Source organism: Mchenga conophoros, linkage group LG12, assembly GCF_057382185.1.
Source record: "Mchenga conophoros isolate Kocher_MC1m ecotype Shallow Benthic linkage group LG12, M_conophoros_male_GT1.1, whole genome shotgun sequence".
NCBI lineage: Eukaryota > Metazoa > Chordata > Actinopteri > Cichliformes > Cichlidae > Mchenga > Mchenga conophoros.
Genome location: NC_140537.1, coordinates 34,717,031 through 34,736,066, shown reverse-complemented (window position 1 = coordinate 34,736,066; position 19,036 = coordinate 34,717,031). Strand labels below are relative to the sequence as shown.

General features: G+C 40.7%; 2 protein-coding genes and 1 non-coding gene across 3 annotated transcripts in view; 1 reads left to right on the top strand and 2 right to left on the bottom strand.

Annotated features, from left to right (window-relative positions):
• Positions 1–220: 220 nt before the first annotated feature.
• Positions 221–6,919, bottom strand: LOC146563114 (derlin-2-like). Its single transcript, XM_085295491.1, has 7 exons — positions 6,790–6,919; positions 4,301–4,366; positions 4,139–4,212; positions 3,946–4,039; positions 2,930–3,125; positions 2,666–2,756; positions 221–1,216 (listed from the first exon to the last, which is right to left on the bottom strand). The coding sequence occupies exons 1-7, from the start codon at positions 6,877–6,879 to the stop codon at positions 1,114–1,116; spliced, it is 714 nt and encodes a 237-aa protein (XP_085151617.1). The 5' UTR covers positions 6,880–6,919; the 3' UTR covers positions 221–1,113.
• Positions 6,920–7,962: 1,043 nt separating this feature from the next.
• Positions 7,963–19,036, bottom strand: part of LOC146563108 (stromelysin-3-like) — a 35,042-nt gene continuing 23,968 nt past the window's right edge. Inside the window, exons 4-8 of the mRNA XM_085295490.1 lie at positions 16,867–17,000; positions 14,874–15,169; positions 12,323–12,527; positions 11,362–11,619; positions 7,963–10,760 (exon numbers count right to left, since the gene is read on the bottom strand). Of these exons, the coding sequence (XP_085151616.1) occupies positions 10,636–10,760; positions 11,362–11,619; positions 12,323–12,527; positions 14,874–15,169; positions 16,867–17,000 (1,018 nt within the window). The 3' untranslated portion in view covers positions 7,963–10,635. The remainder of the gene's footprint in view (positions 10,761–11,361; positions 11,620–12,322; positions 12,528–14,873; positions 15,170–16,866; positions 17,001–19,036) is intronic.
• Positions 18,753–18,824, top strand: trnac-gca (transfer RNA cysteine (anticodon GCA)). Its single transcript has one exon. It is a non-coding gene; the product is annotated as a tRNA-Cys (tRNA).

Below are 19,036 nucleotides of genomic sequence, written 5' to 3'. Positions count from 1 at the left end.
CCATCCATTTTCTCCTCCTAGAAATCAGCTCAAGTAATGTTTAGAACATTAAACTTTCATGTAGGCACCAATGCAAGTTTTGTTTTGGAGCCTTTTTTCCAATAAAGACTGGACATCGGTAAGAGATGTTGTCATTAAACGTGTTTGCGGCGTACCCTGGACTAAAAATCAGCTTTCCCAACTATAAAAAGAAGAAAACCAAGATCAGAAATTCACTGAATTGGTATTTATTGGTAAAATAACAAAAACAAACTTTAAAAAGAATTATTGCCATTCTCCTAATTTATTTGCAGTATTGTAACAGAGTTTTTCCTGCTTTTTTTATTTTATTTATGTAATCGGTTCCATGTGTTCATCATATAATTTTCAAATTTTGTGTGATGGTAGATACCAATAACAATGCGAGCTGAGGAGAAACCATATCGAGTAATACATCATATATCATATCATATGAAAGGGCACGGAGAGAGCTGTGCAACAGGCTTTTTATTTTTTCAACATGACGCTTGCAACGTCACAACGATGCTACAACAGGCTGATGCCATGATACTGTAAGAAAAACAGGCTGACATCAGCATGTTGGAATAAAAACTTCATGAAACAATGTTTCAGTATATCCCTCGCCCTTCGGGGGGAGTTGCACTCTGGGTGCTCTTGTTTTATATTTGTGCTCATTTCTCCTTTTCCTGCATCATGTGTGGAGCAGACTGAGGTGAAATATTAACTGATGACAACGCGGTATGTTTGCCATCAGTGTAAGAAAAATCCCAAACAATTGTGGCATTTAACCAATGTCTCCTTACTGTTGACCTTATTACAGCGTCCCTCTGACTGAGCTCGTCATCCACATCATCTCACTCAACCAGTTTGCTGTGAAGTATAAAACCTGCACATGTACAGAGTAAAGCTGTTGGTGTAGCAAACTGTGGACCCTCCATGTCCATCCATAGTGAAAAGTTTTCAGCTTGTTCTTCCATTTCTGGTCCTTTTTTCTTGTTAAGGCAAATGAAATCTCTGTGGTTACAATACGCTGAACAAAGCTAAATATTCAGTCTATACAGCTTTACAGTCCTGTGGCGGTCTGTGTCTGACTTTTCACAGCTCTCTGGGCTCTCAGTTGTGTTGCTCCCCATTCGGCTGCAGGGCTCCACCCTGCTGCTGCTCCTCCAGGAGGGGACGGTAGTCTGGGTCCTCTGGCCGATCAAACATGGCCCGTCTGTTAGGAGAAAACAAAACGACGCTTGTGTTCATTTTCACCTCATACCGTACCGTGCAAAACTCTTGAGTCACCTCACATTTCTTCATATTTGGATTCCAAGGAGTCAGACTTTTTTTATTGTGCCTTATCTTAAAGTGCTGTTGTCTAGTCCTTGTACCTGACCATTTTAAGGTTTCTCTTTGGTTTGCTAAGTTACTTAACAATGACGTGCTGAATTGTTTAAGCATAAAAAAAGCACAAAACTTAAGGCACCAATGTTGTGTGTACATATAACCCACAACTTAGCAAAGAACCAATTGTAAATGTTATCTTTAGGCATTTTGTTACTAGCAGTCTGTTACAAAAACACATAATTTGTTCACATCTCTTTGACTGAAAATGTTGCAGTTTTGGAGGCATAAAACAGAGTTCACTAACAAGATGATTCCCAAAGAGCTGAAAACACATCTCAGCATGGTGTGCAGTATGTCCATAAAAAAAGAAAATCTGAGAACACTGAACAAGTGAACAGTACCTAAAAGTCATGTATTTAAGGAATTGGAAAAAATACAGCAAAGACCTGACACGGGACGTGAGAGATCTGATCCTTCAGTTGATCATTTACTGTTCACTGAAGCCTCATCGGAAAAGCAATTCTTAAGAATGGGAAACAGGAAGGAAAGTCTGAGGTATGCCGAACTACACAAGAACTGTGTGTGTGTGTGTGTGTGTGTGTGTGTGTGTGTGTGTGTGTGTGTACATCCATCTGTAAAACATGGTGGAGGCTCTGTCAGGGCTTGGGCTGCATTTCAGCCAGTGGTGTTGGGAATTTCGTCAATAGTTATGGAATTATGAATTCAGAAGTAGGATGTTGATCCACCATGCAATACCATCTGAAAATGCATGTGATTGGCAGCCTCATTTTTCAGTATGGCAATGAACCCAAACACACAGCCAGTGCAGTATAAGCATCCCTGGACATAAAAAACAAAAAAAACAAACACATAATGGAGCACTGTCAGTCTTGGTTTGGCCTCCCGAGACACCGAACCTCAACACTGAAGCAGTGTGGGATCATTTTGACAGAGAACAACAGAAGGGAGAGATTTGGATGTCCTTCAACAAGCCTGGGAAACTATTCCTGAAGACTACTGAAAGAAATTAAGAGAGAGCTGCCCCACAGAGTTCAGACTGTCATAGAATAAATGTGGTCATTCCAAATACTGCCTTTCAAGCTTGTTATAATTGTACAAACACTTTTGGCTTATATGCTGTATTTCCATGTATATTTGCACGTTTCAATAAATTGCTGCACCAGTTTCCCATTTTCCTAGCAAAATATAAAAGGTGTATAGGTGGTATAACCAGTATTGAGACCGAGTTTTCAGACTGTGCCTCGACTGGTCATCTCTCTAAGAAAAGAGTTTCCACATGTTGGACTTCAGCTGAATAAACACTGGTTCTTACAGAAGTTCTGGAGTCATCAGCAGCTTCCTTCCTCCCGGCTGGTTTGGAAACACATCTTCAAGGAAATAGTACATGTGACCGACACTGATACCTGAGGAGAGAATAAAGTCAGACACCCGAATTTCAAATAAACTATTGGATCGGATAAGGGGAAGAATTAGTTAGTCGGTTGAGTCAGCCGGTCTTTTCCTAAAAAGCGCCTTTTGCCAACCATTCATGTTAACTGGTGTTAAATGAATGAGCAGAATTCGAGTCGTCTCATACCAAGCAGGTCGACCACGATGGAGTTCCCGAGCAGCAATGAAAATCCCATGAGCACCCAGGGAAGAAACGGGGCCTGAAAGTTCAGGAGGCCGAAGAAGTTCATACGTATGAGCGGATGTCTTCTACTCCACACATACACCAGCATGATGATAAAGGCCTGACCCAGGAAGAAGATGTTGGCAAACAGACCGAACAGCTGCGGGACTTCAGGTTAAATAAAAACATTCACCTATTCATCAAGAGTCAAAGTTTAAGAGGACAAACTAACCTGAACAGTTGGAGCTTTAGTTTAAGAGAGAAAGCTATTTATTTGAAGAAACAGGGTTTTATACATCTGTTAGTCAGACAGAACTGGAATATAACCCCACAGTAGCTGATTAAGCTAAACAAAAAGAAGAAACAAGTTTTTCCATCTCATCTCTGCAGGTAGAGACAATGTTATTGTTTAATGAATGCTAAACCCTCCACAATAAAAGCCAAACTATGACATTCCCGTCATTCCAGCCAACCATGTTACATGTTTATAGCAGAATTAATCCTGCAGTTCAAACTCCCCATGAAACACAGCATGACTGCATAAACCTGCACAATAACTGTTTAACAACCACCCAGAGACACGTCTGTGGTAAACCCACTCACAACAGCATCATTAACCTGGAATCTGAGCAAACTGCTGCGCATCATCAAAAAGAGGTGCACTCTGTACAGCGACTGACTTTACACACTTGGAGCCTGCAGACGTCTGCGGAAGTCTCTGACTGACATTTCTGATCAAAGTGGAAATAAGTCTTAAATTATCTGTGGAAAATCTGGGAACAGGATTTCACAACTAGTTTGGATGCCGCCAATCCAGGCAAATTACACAAGTCGACATACAGTGGGACTTTCAGTGACAGAGAAGAGAGCTTGTGTTAAAGTCAAAGGATCTTATTCCAGATTTTCTTCATCTTATGCCATCCCATAGCTGTGGTTGTTTACCCATCACTCATCCTTCGCCTAAACACGTTAAAGGATACAGTGATCACGATCCCTCCAAACAGGAACATGAAAACAAAGTCCGCCGTCCTGCCCCGAAAACAGCCTTCCTCCAGCATCCGACAGTATCGATAGCTTACTTTCAGTTAAGGTCTGCTCAGCTCTGCTGCAGATTTCACCATAATGTGAGCTTCAATTCGGTAAACTTTCATATTAAGATACAGAAAAAGATACAGAAAGATGATGTTGAACACGAAACTAAATCCGAGAGAGCCGAAGAACAGGAAGCTGGTTATCAGGCGCCATATCTGAGAAAGAGAGGGAAGAGGAGTGTAACAGTGATGATATAACACATAATTAACTCAAAGTTTCAGTTAAATAGTTGGTAAATGGTACCTGGTATCTCCTGATGATGAGCTCTGGGTTAAAGTAGAGCTGAAATGGGCTGATGAACTCAAGTTGCTAAAAAGTAAAATACAGCCTAAAATTAATTAATTCTGGGTAGCTTGTATGATTATTCGCTATAACTAACTGGAAGTTCACTTAAAAAGTCCTTGTTGTCATTACCCTCTGCAGAATTTAAATAAAACCTTCACCACCACCAGGGGGCAGCATTTTACCAGCAGGTGTGTTGAAAGCTTTTTAGATGTTTGCTGCTCTTCTTTTACCTTTTGATAATTGTTCTATACCTGGTCTTTCAGCTGCTCCTTTTAGGGGTTGCCCCAACCAATCATCTTCCTCCATCCTATCCTAGCCGTAGCATCTGCTTCTGTCACGCTTGCCCTCACATGTCCCACTTCACGAAACCCATGGATCATTCATTACTGTAGTGCCCCCGTTTTCCTGGCAGCTCCATCTTCATCTTCTTTGAGTATATATCCACTCTTCCTGCTCTGCACATGTCCAGCTTTGCCACCTGTCTTTTGGTCAGTGCCACTGTCTCCAAACCATTTATCGTATCAAATCAGGTCTCACTATCATCTTGTAAACCTTCCCTTTCACTCTTGCTGCTATCCTTCTTTCACAAATCACCCCTCACACTTGTTTTCACCCACTCCACCCTGTCTCCACTCTCTTCTTAACCTCTTTTGTGCACCATCCGTTGACCCCAGGTATTTAAACTCATCTACCTTCACTAGATCTTCTCCTTGCAGCTTCACTGTTACACCTGTCTTCCTCTCATCCACACACATGTATTCTGTCTTGCTTCTGATGACCTAGTGTATTGTCTTACTTATTTTTTCATTGATTGGACTTATTTGTATTTCCTTCTGATATCTGTACCTGAGCTGAGGTAACGCAAAAAATTTCCCCATCGTGGGATCAATAAAGTCTTATCTTATCTTCTCAACACTGCTCCATAAAAAACTCTTGACACAAACATTACATCTGTAATGTTCTTTGTTAGCCTGTAGCCATACTACTACTCGCTGATTGTCACCGCTCTCCTTAGCCTAGCTTCTCTCTCCTTCCTATATCTTCACGGTGTGGCTCATCAGCTTTATCCCTCATAGTTACTACAGCTCTGCAGACCACCTTTGTTCTTGAAAATCAGTAACAGTAAACGTCTTCTACATTTCTGGTCAAAAAGTCCACTTCCTTTTACCCTAGACACCCTCTCTTTACCTGCACAGGTATGTCATCTGGACCAAATGAAAGCAATAAAACTGTCATTTGAAAAGAAGTGCCACGCAGGTGTTTGGTGTATCCTCTACCATAGGTGTCAAACTCTGGTCCGCGGGCCAAATTTGGCCCGCAGCCTAATTACATTTGGCCCGCGAAGCCATACCAAATTACTATTAGAGCTGGCCTACTGGTATTACCGTTTTGTGCTAGTCCTGGTCGTTTTTCTCAGTTTATTTAAAAAAAAAAAAAAAAATAAATAAATATTTTTTTTTTTTTTAACAAATTTCCCACGTGTGGGACTAATAAAGGTTATCTTATCTTATCTTATCTTATTATACAGCTAATATATATATTGTTTAGTATTAAGCTTTGCTTGTTCCATATTCAGTTTTCCAGCAAAACTTTTTTGAGTCCATAAGAAAAGATTCATTCTTATATCTGGAGGAAGATTTTTTTTTCCAATAAATATTAATGTTAGCCCGCGACTTTGTTCCAGTTTTGAATTTTGGCCCACTGTGTTTTTGAGTTTGACACCCCTGCTCTAGACAGAAGATCCTCTCACTCACTCCTTACTAATCCTCTACTTATTTCATTCATCAGCTCCCCAGAGTGCCCCCTCCATCTTCTCATCACACTCCTTTCTTCACTCACATCCTAACCTGCTGCACATCCTTTCCAGCTCGATCTCTCTGCCTGGCCAATCAGTACAAGTCCTTCTGTCCTTCCTTAGTATCCAGTGTCACACACACCTCACTGTAACTAACTTTTTCCTTTGAATATTTTCCCCTTTCCTCTGTCTAGAGGACACACCAAACGCCTGCGTGGAACCTCTTTTCAAATGACAGTTTCATTGCTTTCATTTTGAAATTATTTACCAAGTTCAGTGGTAACACATCAACTGATACTACAGGTACTTTCTATTACACGTGACTTGCTGTCACTTCATATCATATTAAATAATAAAGTACTTCAGATATAACCACGATCTCACTGACACTTTCTACATGAGGAGGCTACAACTAGATTCAACACTTGTGTGCTAAAAGGTGCCTAACTTTACCACTCAAGTGTTTCCATAACTTTTACTTAAAGTGCAGCAAGTGCTTAGATCTCCTGACTAAGACTCACAATCTCACAGTTAAAATGTTGTAAGAGTCCAAGAATAACAAAAGGCAACATCTCTAATTTGCACAGTTTGAGGACAAAACAGGTTTTCCCCTCTGATCGGCAGATTGTAAGTTGAAGGATTTGTTTCTTACCACAGCAGCAGTGGTGAGGACACAGGCGGTCGTGTACGCTCGGGTCACCACAGGGATCTGAAAATACTCCTGAGTGAAACTGTGAGCCATCCCTGCTGCTGCTGCTGCTGCTCCTGCTTCACTGTCAGCCATGATTTACTCCCCGAGTGAACAGCACAGGCCACGCCCCCTCCCACCACCTGACAATCGCATCCACTCATCAATTAACACCATCCACCCCAACAACACAGCAAACCGTTAGCGCAAAGTCTTCGCTTTGAAGACCAAAAATGCATTTTAAAATTTTTTACACAATTGCTTTGAGTCGTGATGTTATTAAGATTTTTATCTAATATTTATTTTGTTAGTTAAAGTTTATGTTAACAGCTATACGAATTCCTGTAATATTATTGTAATATTAACAAGAGAATAATGTGGGACTGTTATCTAAACCGAAAGTGTGACGGGCAGTTTTTTTTTATAATGACACTAATATCTCTCTAAAGACTTCTACAAAGCACATTTTCCAGTTTTACAATTACAAAACTAAAGTTAAAGAGTTTAAACAGGTCTGCAATATTATAATACGATTCAGTAATATTTCTGTTTTTATCTACAGTATATTTTAATATTGTAGATAAAAACTTTTTATCTATTTTTATTCTTAAATAAGTGTTACATAATCCATAACTTTACCTGGAAATGTCGAGCTCTGGTCTTTAACTTTAAATAACTTTATATAAAAGCATACATGACCATCAGGGAAAGCTCAAGTGAACAATTTAATGCCATTCTGTGTTGTGCAACAAACTTGCACTGGACACAGAGGTCTGCAATCCACATCATGCTTTATTCCTGGCAAACACACAGTATTAGAGTTTGGCTTCCCTACCCTGCCAGCATAATTTCTAATGTTTGTTGTACTTTTGGTCGGTCTTTCCCAGATGGAGTTTCACTGGAGTGATGTAAGATCCCTGACTTGCAGAGAAGGCTGCTTCAAACAAACTCCAGCAATATTATTTAAAATCCTTGTGAGGAGTTTTTAAGGCTTGCATAAGCACAAAAATGTCAGGCTGAGTTAGGGTTAAAACTGTAATTACTTTTACAGAAATATATCTTATAGAATGTGAGTTTCTGTTTTAAAGTGTCTGAATCAGTTTCTGAGCTTGAATCTCCCCAGAGCCAGACGGATAAAAAGGTTATGAATTTATTTCAGTAACTTAGAAAAAACAGAAAACAATACGCAGGTCATACATTTCAATGAACAGGGTAAAGGCTACAAAAGATTAAAAACAATATTAAAGACATGTATATACAGGAACATTTTCCTAAGCTGTTTGTGTATAAATATGTTTGAAAGCAGAGTTCACGGGTTGCAGAAATGATTCAAACAACAATGAGAGCTGTTAAAACTCGCCAGTGTCCTGCACTGAGCCTTCAAGCGCTGCATCAGGAGGCAGCAAAGGAAATGATGGCGCAATGGTTCTCAACCTGGGGGGCGCTGACCTACAGAGGAGTCGCAACCAGAGTTTTTCATGTCCTTAAATTGCTTTTACTTTCCGGCATTGATGGAAAGAATTTTCTTTACAGTTTTATGTTAAATATTGTAAATTTTGACCTCAGGCTGATCCTCGAACACTTTTGTTTATTTAATATTTCAGACTGTACCAACATAGTATTTGAAAATGACTCTGGTGCAGACGAAACCAAATGTAACTTTCTTATTGCTGCAACAAAATTTTCAGCTCAAATTTAGTTTTAAATCCTATTTTTTTTAAAAATGTTTTATTTACCAGGTTGATCTCCACAGCCGCTGCTATTCCCAAACCTCTTACTAATGAAACAGAAAAGAGCACCATGTGACAGATGGTGACGCAATGACTTCAAAGATGGCACAAAGAGTGACCACGGTCTCTGAGGTGGTTGACAGTGTTGCACTCTAGATGGCGCCCTGAAGCTTTTCCTGCAACAGGTGCCTGCACGCTGAGAAAGTGAGAACTTTACACCATCATGCTGGAAGAGTGACATCAAAACGTGATGTACAGCAATGGCATTCGCTTTTCTTCTGCCTTTTTAAAGACCCTGCACTGTATAAAACATAAAATATTTACTAATGCCAGGAAGAAAAGTATCTGAAAAACTCTTGTTCAAATATAAAAAGTAAAGGCAAAACCTCCTCGTCTCAAACAGCAGGGGAGCGGACACTGATGAAACGTTGCTGGTGTTACATGTTCTGACCCAGAGGAGAGGCTGGGTTTCTTATATTTATTCAGTGACTCACACCTGAGTTAGCTTAAGACCTCTGAGCAAACTTTAAAGAAGAACATACACGTTATTTATGGCAACTATTACTGGCTGAAAGTGACCAACTAACTGTCACATCATGGCTACCTTTGGTTGTGGCTAGCTTCACCTCTAGCAAGGCTGACATGAAAAAAGCTGTAGGAGGTGTATCGGTATGTGGATTCTATCTGTCAAAGCAACTCGAGTGGTTACAGTGTTAATTTCTGATTCTTCATTCTTTGGCTTTTTGTTTCATTCACTTTTGTGTATCTAATTTTATCAAAACTTTCTATTGGTGTAAGGAAAAGAATTGAAATAGGAGCTTGAAACATTAGAAACTTCGAATGCTACAATCTTGGAAGTTTCTGGTTTTCGTACGGATAAAAATTTAAATTAGATAAAGTGCAAAGGAAACGTGGCATAAATCATCATGACTCAGGTGTCTGAAAACATCAGTTCTGAAAGGACTCACTGAATAATGCATGAATGGTAATGCTATCTGCACTATATTTTTGGTATCTAACAGCAATGAATGTTTGGCACAAATGTTCTTTGGTCCAGCAGTGATGGTGAATCTGGCCAGATGTTGCCCAAACCAAATCTGTGTCCTATCTGAGACACATCTGGCCCACACTACATTTGCCATAACTGCCAAATGTCTCTCACATCTGGGTGTGTTTTGATCGTAGGCTGTATATAAGAGATGCACATAAAGCTACATCAAATATAATTTTAACCTAATGAGTTCATGGCCTCGTTTGCCAAATTAAAGCCATACAGAATACAACACGGGGTATAAATGATACCTTTCCCTGCAGTCATAAAGGACGATCAATGTTCACGCTTGTGAGATTGTGTAACATTGCGTTCTTTTGAGAAATGCTCAGCTCGAGGCTTCAGAATGGGACTATCTGGTGGGCTGTCCATCTTTTTATAGATTTGGTGATTTTGAATTATGGTTAATGGGACTCAGGTTGGCAGGAAAATCAACTACATGTGCAATCATGTCTGTAAGAAAGGGAAGCATAGCTGAAATTGTTGCTCGCTGACATTCCTGCTGAGTGGCTCCTGGGTTTCATCGTTCAAACAAAACTCTGATCGCCACCTACAGCAGCTCATGTACAAAGTTTGATGTCGCTCTTCAGACCCTCATAGGGTTAGCAGAAGTCCGTCCATGATGAAAACACACAACTGCTGGAATGGAAAACACAGACTAAGGAGGACAGTCTGCGGACCAAAATCTCACTTTTCGGCTCAGAGAAAGGAGGTGAGAAGTGTGCAGTTCACAGCACACATCGTTAGACAAGGGCCCAGAACTCAGCCTTACTGTGACAAAAATGTGCAAAATAAATATGAGTATAGCTGCACAGGAAGTGCCAAGTCTGAGGGAATACAACTTGGTTTTCCTGAGAAGAAGGTGTACTTGATCTGTGTATCAATAAATGAAAGATAAACAGATTCAAAGGAGACGCTTTCGTCTCCTTTGAATCTTTCTCCAAAGATAAAAATGTCTTTGCTCCAAAAAAACCAAACAGACAAAAAAAGAGACTACTCCATTGCAAAAAAACAAAAAGATCCTCAGATTCAGAATCGCCCGTTTCTGCAGCCGAAGAAATCCACGCCGACGTAGCGAGGGTAGCCCTCCAAAGAGTTCATGTTAACAGGGTCAAATTTCCAGTACTGCCGTCCTCGGATGAAGTGAGCGTAGCCTGAAACACAGAGAGCACAAACAAAACATTTTTTATCAGCGCCACTGCGAATGTACCCGCGTTGGCCCAACAGCTGCTCGCTCTTGGCCAGATGTCAGATAAGCAAGTGAAAACCTGAAGCAGCAGAACAAGGAAAACAAGCAGCGTGCAGAGCAAAACATCCACAGGAACACATGCAGCAGCTTTTATGATAACTGGGTCATTCATAAATGACATGTTGAAGATAAAATTATCCGTGTTGTGTTGTGTGTACAGTTACACTTACAGCCTCTCTTACTCTCTCCATGCATTTGTGTTTTTAGTTTGATTTGCTTGAAATCAAAAGGAATCGTTATAAACTGATAGCGCTCGTGTAAAACATGAAACCCGACTGCGGCGTGATTCTGAATCAGATTATCTTAATGCTGAAAATCATTGTTTGTTGCAAAGCTGAAAAGCTGTTAAAACCACTGCTGAGTTATTTTTAAAACTTACCAAGCTTGTAAAGTATTTTAAACTGTTTATTATCATATTTATAGCATGGTAACGTTCCTGCGTCTTAATTCAACAATCACACGTAGCGCTCCAAATGTCATTTTATTTCAGAGACACGCGCACGTACCGTAGATGTCTCGGAAAGCGGCGTCCACGACGCTGGGGATGCCGATCCAGTCCTGCATGCTGCGCGGGGCAGACTCGACTCGGTTGTCCTGGGGGCTGAACCTCCAGTAGCTGCCTGACTTGAAGAAGTAGATGTTGTAGTTGGGGTCCTGGCCCCAGCGCAGTGCTGCCTGGATCCCAGACTCATACAGGCCCAAATTCCTGATGGACTCCGGCCCCCTGATCCGCCTCTCAGCATCAAACACCCAGTAGTTTGCACCTGCACAGACGGTGGGCTCCAATTAATATTATTTTTATATAATAAGATGACTTGTAATTAATGTACGTTCATTTTTTTGGTATAATGTATTTTCTAGCTACAAAAATGAATCGGTTAAGTATGACGTGAATTCTGAACGCTGTATGCTGAGCCATGTGTCAAGTTGACTAAGACGCTTCGCCATCTTGTGGTCCAGTGTGGTATTACACGAGAGTACTGCCTGGCCTTATTTCAACCTCATTTGAGATTTCTTAAACGCATCTTGATGGTGACTTCAGACCTGTTGTTTCTTCCACAGATAGGTTAAGTTAACTTTAGTAGACATTAAATGTTTTTAAAAAAAGGATGTCAGAAGACTTTTTGACTGGCCCGTCCATAAAGCAGACGCTGATCAAGCAGCTGACGTTTGTCAAGATAAGAGCAACAGTTATTTTATTTAGCTATACGTAGCTATACGTATAATTACGTATAATTATAAAAACAGCTTTTACAGTGTTTCTGGGAGTCTATGGTGGTTTGGTACACTCGACTGCAGCAACATCACAGACCCATGTTAATTAACATTTTTACATCTATTTAAACATGCCCATACATGGGCAGAATGCTTTACTTCTGTGTTTCTGTACAATTATCGCTCCCCTGAACTGCGCTTACATAAAACCATAAACCACTTAAGAGCAGCTCAAATGTCTTTACTGCTCACCTTGAAAGAACCAAATATTCCCTGACTTGTCTTCAAAGGCGGCATCGATGTTGTTGGGAATCCCCCGCCAGTGACGGGACGCCAGTGCCGGGTAACCGCTTTCCAGATGCCCGTCCCTGATCCTCCAAACGTAGCCCGACTTAAAGAAGAACAGCTCTCCTCGGATCATAGATACGGCATCAAACTCTGTCCTGCAGGCATCGGGCTGGAAAAAAGACAGATCGAATGTTCATTTCCACATGCAATCATCTGCTTACATGTAAGGTTTGAGAGATTTATGCTGCACGTAATGAAGTGTTAAAGAGCCGTTTTATTGTCTGAAAAGACAAGCAAAGTGGGTCTTTGTGCTTCGTAAGGCTGAAGACTACTTTTATTCCCACAAACGATCACAGGGAATTTCAGGGATTTTCAGTATAAGTGAAAATCCTCTCAGTTACAAATTTTACACAAAGAAGTGATGTGAAGTGGAAACAATTCCCGGTCTTCGCCTGAGAGAAACTCTCACGAGACTAAAAGATTACTTTTGTGTTTGACCCCCATTTATCTTGTATGGTTGATGAAAGAAAACACTCATGTCTAATGTGGTATAGTTTCAAAGACACGCACTGTCAGACTGGCATGCAGCCTTGAAATATATTTTGCAACATAAGCGTCTCCTGACCGCACAAATCGATGCCATTCACAGGATGAGGCTTGTTGAAAAATCCCATAAAACTCAACCGAGCTCCATTGTTTTCCCAAAACAAGCCATATGTCCCATTAAAAACACACATGTAGGTTATCCGCTGGAACTCCCTAATGCAGACTGAGCCCCTAAATATACAGTATGTCTAAAAATAAAAAAGCACAACAATGTGATTGGTTAGTGGTTGATTAGGTGGTCGTGGAACAACAGTAATTATACTGTTGTTGGAGCAATACCAACACAAAGAAATCAGGTATGCTCTTTAAATAGTCAAGAGGTGCCACTGTGTATATACCCCAAATAGTTCATTGGTTGATACACTGATTATTTTGTCCATATAGTGATAATTTATCAGACATCTACAGCTTAGCAAGCTAATACATTTTATTAAGAAGCTAATTAATCAGTGGCAATATGCAAAAGTTTTAACAAAGCATGCATGAACATAAGTCTCAGTTATACACTGTCATGATGTGACGATCGTTTGCTGTTTTGTTTTGTTGTTTGGCAGCTTTCCATCCTTTGTAACTTGATCAGACTCACCTGTGTTCTATTAGTCACTTTCTACTTTATTTTGAAATCTCTATTTGTCTTAAACTATACCTTTGTTCTTCTTGGGCCACACCTGTGTACAATTAGCCAATTGCCCTCCTCAGTATATGTTTCCCTCCCAACTGGCCAAATCATTTCATCGTCTTTGCAGTGCTGCTTGCGTCTGTTCATTCTTCCTCCCATTCATAGTCGTTTTCTTGTGTGTGACCTCTGGATTGTTTCATGCTTTTTGCCTGTAGCTCATTAGCGCTTGCCATGCTGTCAGATTCGACTGGAAACACTGACTCTGAGTTTTAAAACAACAAAAAACACCTTTGACTTTAGTGAAGAGGTGAAGACTGAGAATAGGACAGTTGACTGAAGCTCCTCAACCTGTGTTTAACAGTAAAACTGTGACTCTGCGTCAAAGCCGACCTGGCCCAGTGTTGGGTCCTGACCGGGCCTCCCTCAGCATAACGAATAATTCAATATGACTCAATTCATTCGTTTTATCCATATAGCACCAAATTACAGCAGCAGTCACCTCAGGGCGCTTTAAAGTCTCTCCTGACACAGAGAAGGTTAAACTCCCTTTAATCACCAATCAGTAACTGATTGATATTTACTGTGCCACATGCATAAATGTGCGTGACTCTCTCACTTTTGGATTCATACGCTATGAAAGTGCAGGCATTTAATAAACAGCTGGAAACAACACGTCAGCTCCAGCTTAAGTCTTATCAAAGCAGGATCAGCTGCGTTTACTGAGGAATCTGATTAATAAGCTCTTACAGTCAGATTGTCAGACATGTAAACCTTGTTTGTTTTTTTGCATTCTCCTATGTTTAAGCTCCGGAAATGCCTTTTTAAGGCCAATCCTTATAAGGTGTAAGGTTTGTTTGGGCAGTGTGAGCATGAATGCAAAAGTGTGTTTCATAAACCAGAAACGTGACTATCAGCAACCCTGATGATCTTGAAAACAATAATATGTTTAGGCTATCATGATCCTGTTTAGGTAAACTTTAACTTGTTTAGGCTAACGTTGTCCTGTTTAGAAAAACCATTATCTTGTTATGGTTCTTGTTTTGGAAACTATTCAACTGTTTATTAAATTGAATGACAACTAATTTGAGTCGTACAGCAGAAATATAGTAGAGTCAAGATATAGTATATTCAGATATAACATATGCAAATAATGAAATCCTAACAAAAGTTTTATCCTCTGGGTACCACGAATGCCTGCATAAAGCTTCAGGGTAAAGGTTTACTTCACACCTCTTGTGTAGATTTAGGTCATTTTCACGACTCTGTGATTGTTGCATCGGTTTCACTTACTCCAGTAGGGAAGATCTCGTTGCTCTCAGTAGTAGTAGTAGTGGTGGTGGTGCTGGTGGTGGTGGTAGCGGTAGTTGTGGTAGTGGTTGTGGTGGCGGTTGTGGTTTGGGGTTCGGGGGCTCGAACTCTCCGAGATCCGTACAGGTGTTGGATGCCCCACTTGTCGTCATTGCTTATTCTGGGTGGAAAGTCGGCGAAGAAGTAGTGTGGGGACATGATGGCTCCCTTCGTACGGGTGTGCTGCAGGCCCAGGACGTGCCCGAACTCATGGGCGGCAACCTGGAGAAGGTCCATGCCTGCAGGGTGGAAGGATGGAGGGGCACACCTGGTTCAAACAAAGTCTGAAGATAGTTTTGTTTGTTTTGACCTGCTTGCACGGTGGGGATTTTGCTACCTAAGCCCATCCAGTGCCAACGCTCCTGAACGAGTCATAAAAAGTACCTCTCCCTGCTGACTCATATCTACTCTCAGCCACACATTTCACCGACACACAGACGTTATCAGTGCTGCAGCAGTGCACGGTAATAAGGAATTCGATTTGAATCTGCACGCCTGCACGAGTTTCTTTTGGGTACTCTGGACGATTCAGCGACATACTTCTTACTGGCAATATTAAATTAGCTGCAAGGTGTGACAAGCACTCTATGAATGTATGACCTCAAGAAAACATGAATGAAAAAGTGACGTTGTCTCCCCAGCCAAAGCTGGTCACAACAAGACAACAAAAACATCTGTGAGTCTAAAACAATACACAGATGTTGTTGATCATGTTTCCAGTACAAACACATTTATGTCATTTACGTGGCTGTTTTACTGCCTCATTTGTGGTACAGTGAACTTATTTTCTGGATTGTCACAAACATTGGGTTTAAGAAACTGACAGCAACATGGACTATTTTTGTCAGTTTCGTACTTTTCTCATATAAAAGTATGCCTTGCTTTGTTTTGGTCTTAGCGATAACACTATTATCTAAAAAAACTGCAGCATGAAAGTTTAGATATACGTCAGTTCAGCCCATATATTAAAGTAATGTACCTGACAACTATGGAAGCTCCTGGAAACTACTTTATAATTTGATTAAACAAGTAAAAAAATGTCCATCAGTCCAAAAGTCATCCATCCATCCATCCATCCATCCACCCATCCATCCTCAGCTGCTTATCTTATCTTAGTGTCACAGGGAACTTCCCTCCCCTGGGCATGTCATCCAGCTCTTCTGAAAGGAGGCTACACGCTACCTCATGCAGCACGTAGCAGATGCCCTCATTTGCTCATTCCTGCTGCTATCTGCAAACTCATTCCCTCTGTCACAACCCAAAGTGAGGCCAGGAACTTAAATCAACCATAAAGTTACAATTCTACTTTCATGTTCATCTGTCTTTACCGTTAGACCATCTGCATCATTGTAAATGTTGCACAACCCTCTCCATTGATCTCTTCCACTCTTTCTTGCCCTCTTGGGACACTTCTTCCAAAGATCTCTACCCAGAGTACATACCCCATCCTTTTCATGCTGAGAACCACACGGCTTCACACTTTAACCAAATTCCCAATCAAGGTTCTTAACACCTGACTTCAAGCTGCCCAACAGAACCACATCATCTGGATAAAGCAACGACAAAATCCTCTAACCACTGACCCCCTCTGTCCCTTTGCTGTGCCCAATAATTCTGTCAGTAAAAATTATGAACTAAATCATCAGTATGAATTATTGCTAGCAATGAAAACCAAGCTCCTGTTATGGTATACGGGGATCAAAAAACCCATAACAATAGGCTGGATATTACTGAGAGCCACAGATGAATGCCTTCTGCAACTCCACAAAACATGGCAGCTATTTACTGAAACAAATGTTCTGCTGGGAAACAAGTGACAGCGACAGCAGCAGACAATGGAGATATTCAGACAGTAATCACAACTGTAATTCTATTCATTTCACAGTTTTTATGCACAGCTTCCAGCAATAAAAAATAAACTCAGCCATACACTCACCCATGTGGTTTCCGAGTGTCCATGACTCATCAGCGTCAAAATGAATTTCACCTTGTCGGTGTGTTTTAGGGAAGAAAGCGTGAGCAAGAATGCCACCCCGGCCATCAAAGGGAAGGTTGTCTCCATGCCATAAACTGCAGGTTTTTATAAAACAAACACTCCGATGAGCAATAAAGGCACTGAGCAGAAACCTTTTAACAGCTTTACAGACAAAAGATTCTAAACATTCATCTGTCAGCTTCAGCTTTAAGGGAGGATTCAACACTAGCAGAAAGAATAAGCACATTTGGATAAATTAACAATGTACTGCTCGTCTCTTCTTTTGCTTGTTGTCCCTCAGTGTTGTGTGTTCCCCCCACTCCTAGATCCCTGTAGTTCCCTATATCCTTTAATGTGTGCATTCTAGTGGTGCAACGGATCATTATTGATCCGTGATCTGAACAGTTCCCACTCCACGGTTCGGCACGCACGTGATCCGAAGATTCGAAAAATAAAATAAAAATGTGTGTATGGTGCGCGTGGTCAGTCTGTCAAGCGATAGTTATGGCCAGCGCTAGCGGTCCAAGTGGAGGAGCAGAGGAGTTTGCGGCATTTAAGCAGCCCTTTGCTGCCCAATCCGACCGGGCTAAAGCTATTAAAAAAGGTGTTTATGGCTGCAGACATGAGGCCATATTCCGTTGTGCAAAACAAGGGGTTTAAAGATATGATGAACGTGCTTGAGCCACGCTATGACATCCTGTTGCGTGTCCACTTTGGTAACAAGATCGTTCCAAGCATGCATGAGCAGGAAAAGTCTAAAGTTATGGCTGAACTGCCCCAGGCATCACTAACAGGGATCACTAAACGATTTGCTGATTATATATATTTGAGGAAAATGAACCGTATGTTTTGGTCTTTGTAGTCATAAATGAACAACAATGGGACATCTTGGATTAATGTGTGACCTCACTCTCCATCACTACTAACGCAAGAAAAAATAAGAGAATATATTTGGGAAGAAAGGTAATCAACCCTCCAGATGTGCTCATAGACCTGAATAATCGAGCACCTGGTGGCCGTAAAGGTTACTGGGGCATTTAATGCTGGTTTTTCCTTTATCTTATCATTCATCTGTAGTTGGTTCTATAAGAGTGGATAAAAGCAATTCAAAAGCAAAAACACAACCTGATTCAAAAGAGGAAAAACATAAAAATCGCTCCACTGATAACCAATCAAAGCTTCACAAAAGAATTTACGTAATTCCAAGGATGACACAGATCCCCCACAAAAGTCCAGTTTTATATCTCTGGTATAATCTCCTCGTCTTTTCTTGCTCTGTAATCTCGTGTTTTCATCTTTGTGATTCTGGAAATCCCTCTGTAGCAAAGATCTTTGTCTTTAGTTCAAAATGATCTATGCTGGATCTAACTCACAACTACAACTACAACTCTAAAAATGTCAATGTAATCTCATTTTATTCACAATAGAACTCAGAAAATGTTTAAAGTGAGACAGCATTATCTTATTTTGATTTTGATGGCACCAACGTGTCTCGAAAAGTTGGGACGGCGGCAATAAAAGGTGGCAAAAGTAAGTGCTAAAGCAAGAAAAATGGAGGAACAGTTTACAACTAATTAGGTTAACTGGCAACATTATCGGTCAATATTAGGTATTTACCGATATGTTGAGAAATTGTTTTCATTCATCAACCAATAAATGATAGCACGAGAACATAATTCATGAAATAAACATCTTGTATTAACCTGAACTAGTGTAGAGTGTTTACTGCAATTACAAAGCAAAGGTTTTATCATGGACTTCTATACTATCTTTTTGCATACAGAGGTGACCTGCTGGACTTTACAAAGAAAGCAGATATAAGTCAGTTCTGCAAAGGACTGGCAGGTGGGGGTATAGCTCAGTGGTAGAGCATTTGACTGCAGATCAAGAGGTCTCCGGTTCAAGTCCGGGTGCCCCCTGACTTTGAAGCTAGCGCATCTTGGATGCTGTTCCTGTACAATGATTAGTTGGATCTTTGTGCATTTTGGGGCAGCAAGAAAAAAAACTCTTCTTTACCAAATTACACATTTTCAATTCCTCTGCTTCTCTTTTTTTTTGCTTTACTCCCTCCCACCAGAGATGCAAGTGGAGGAGGCGAGGAAAAAACACAAGGAGCGGGAATCAAGGCAAC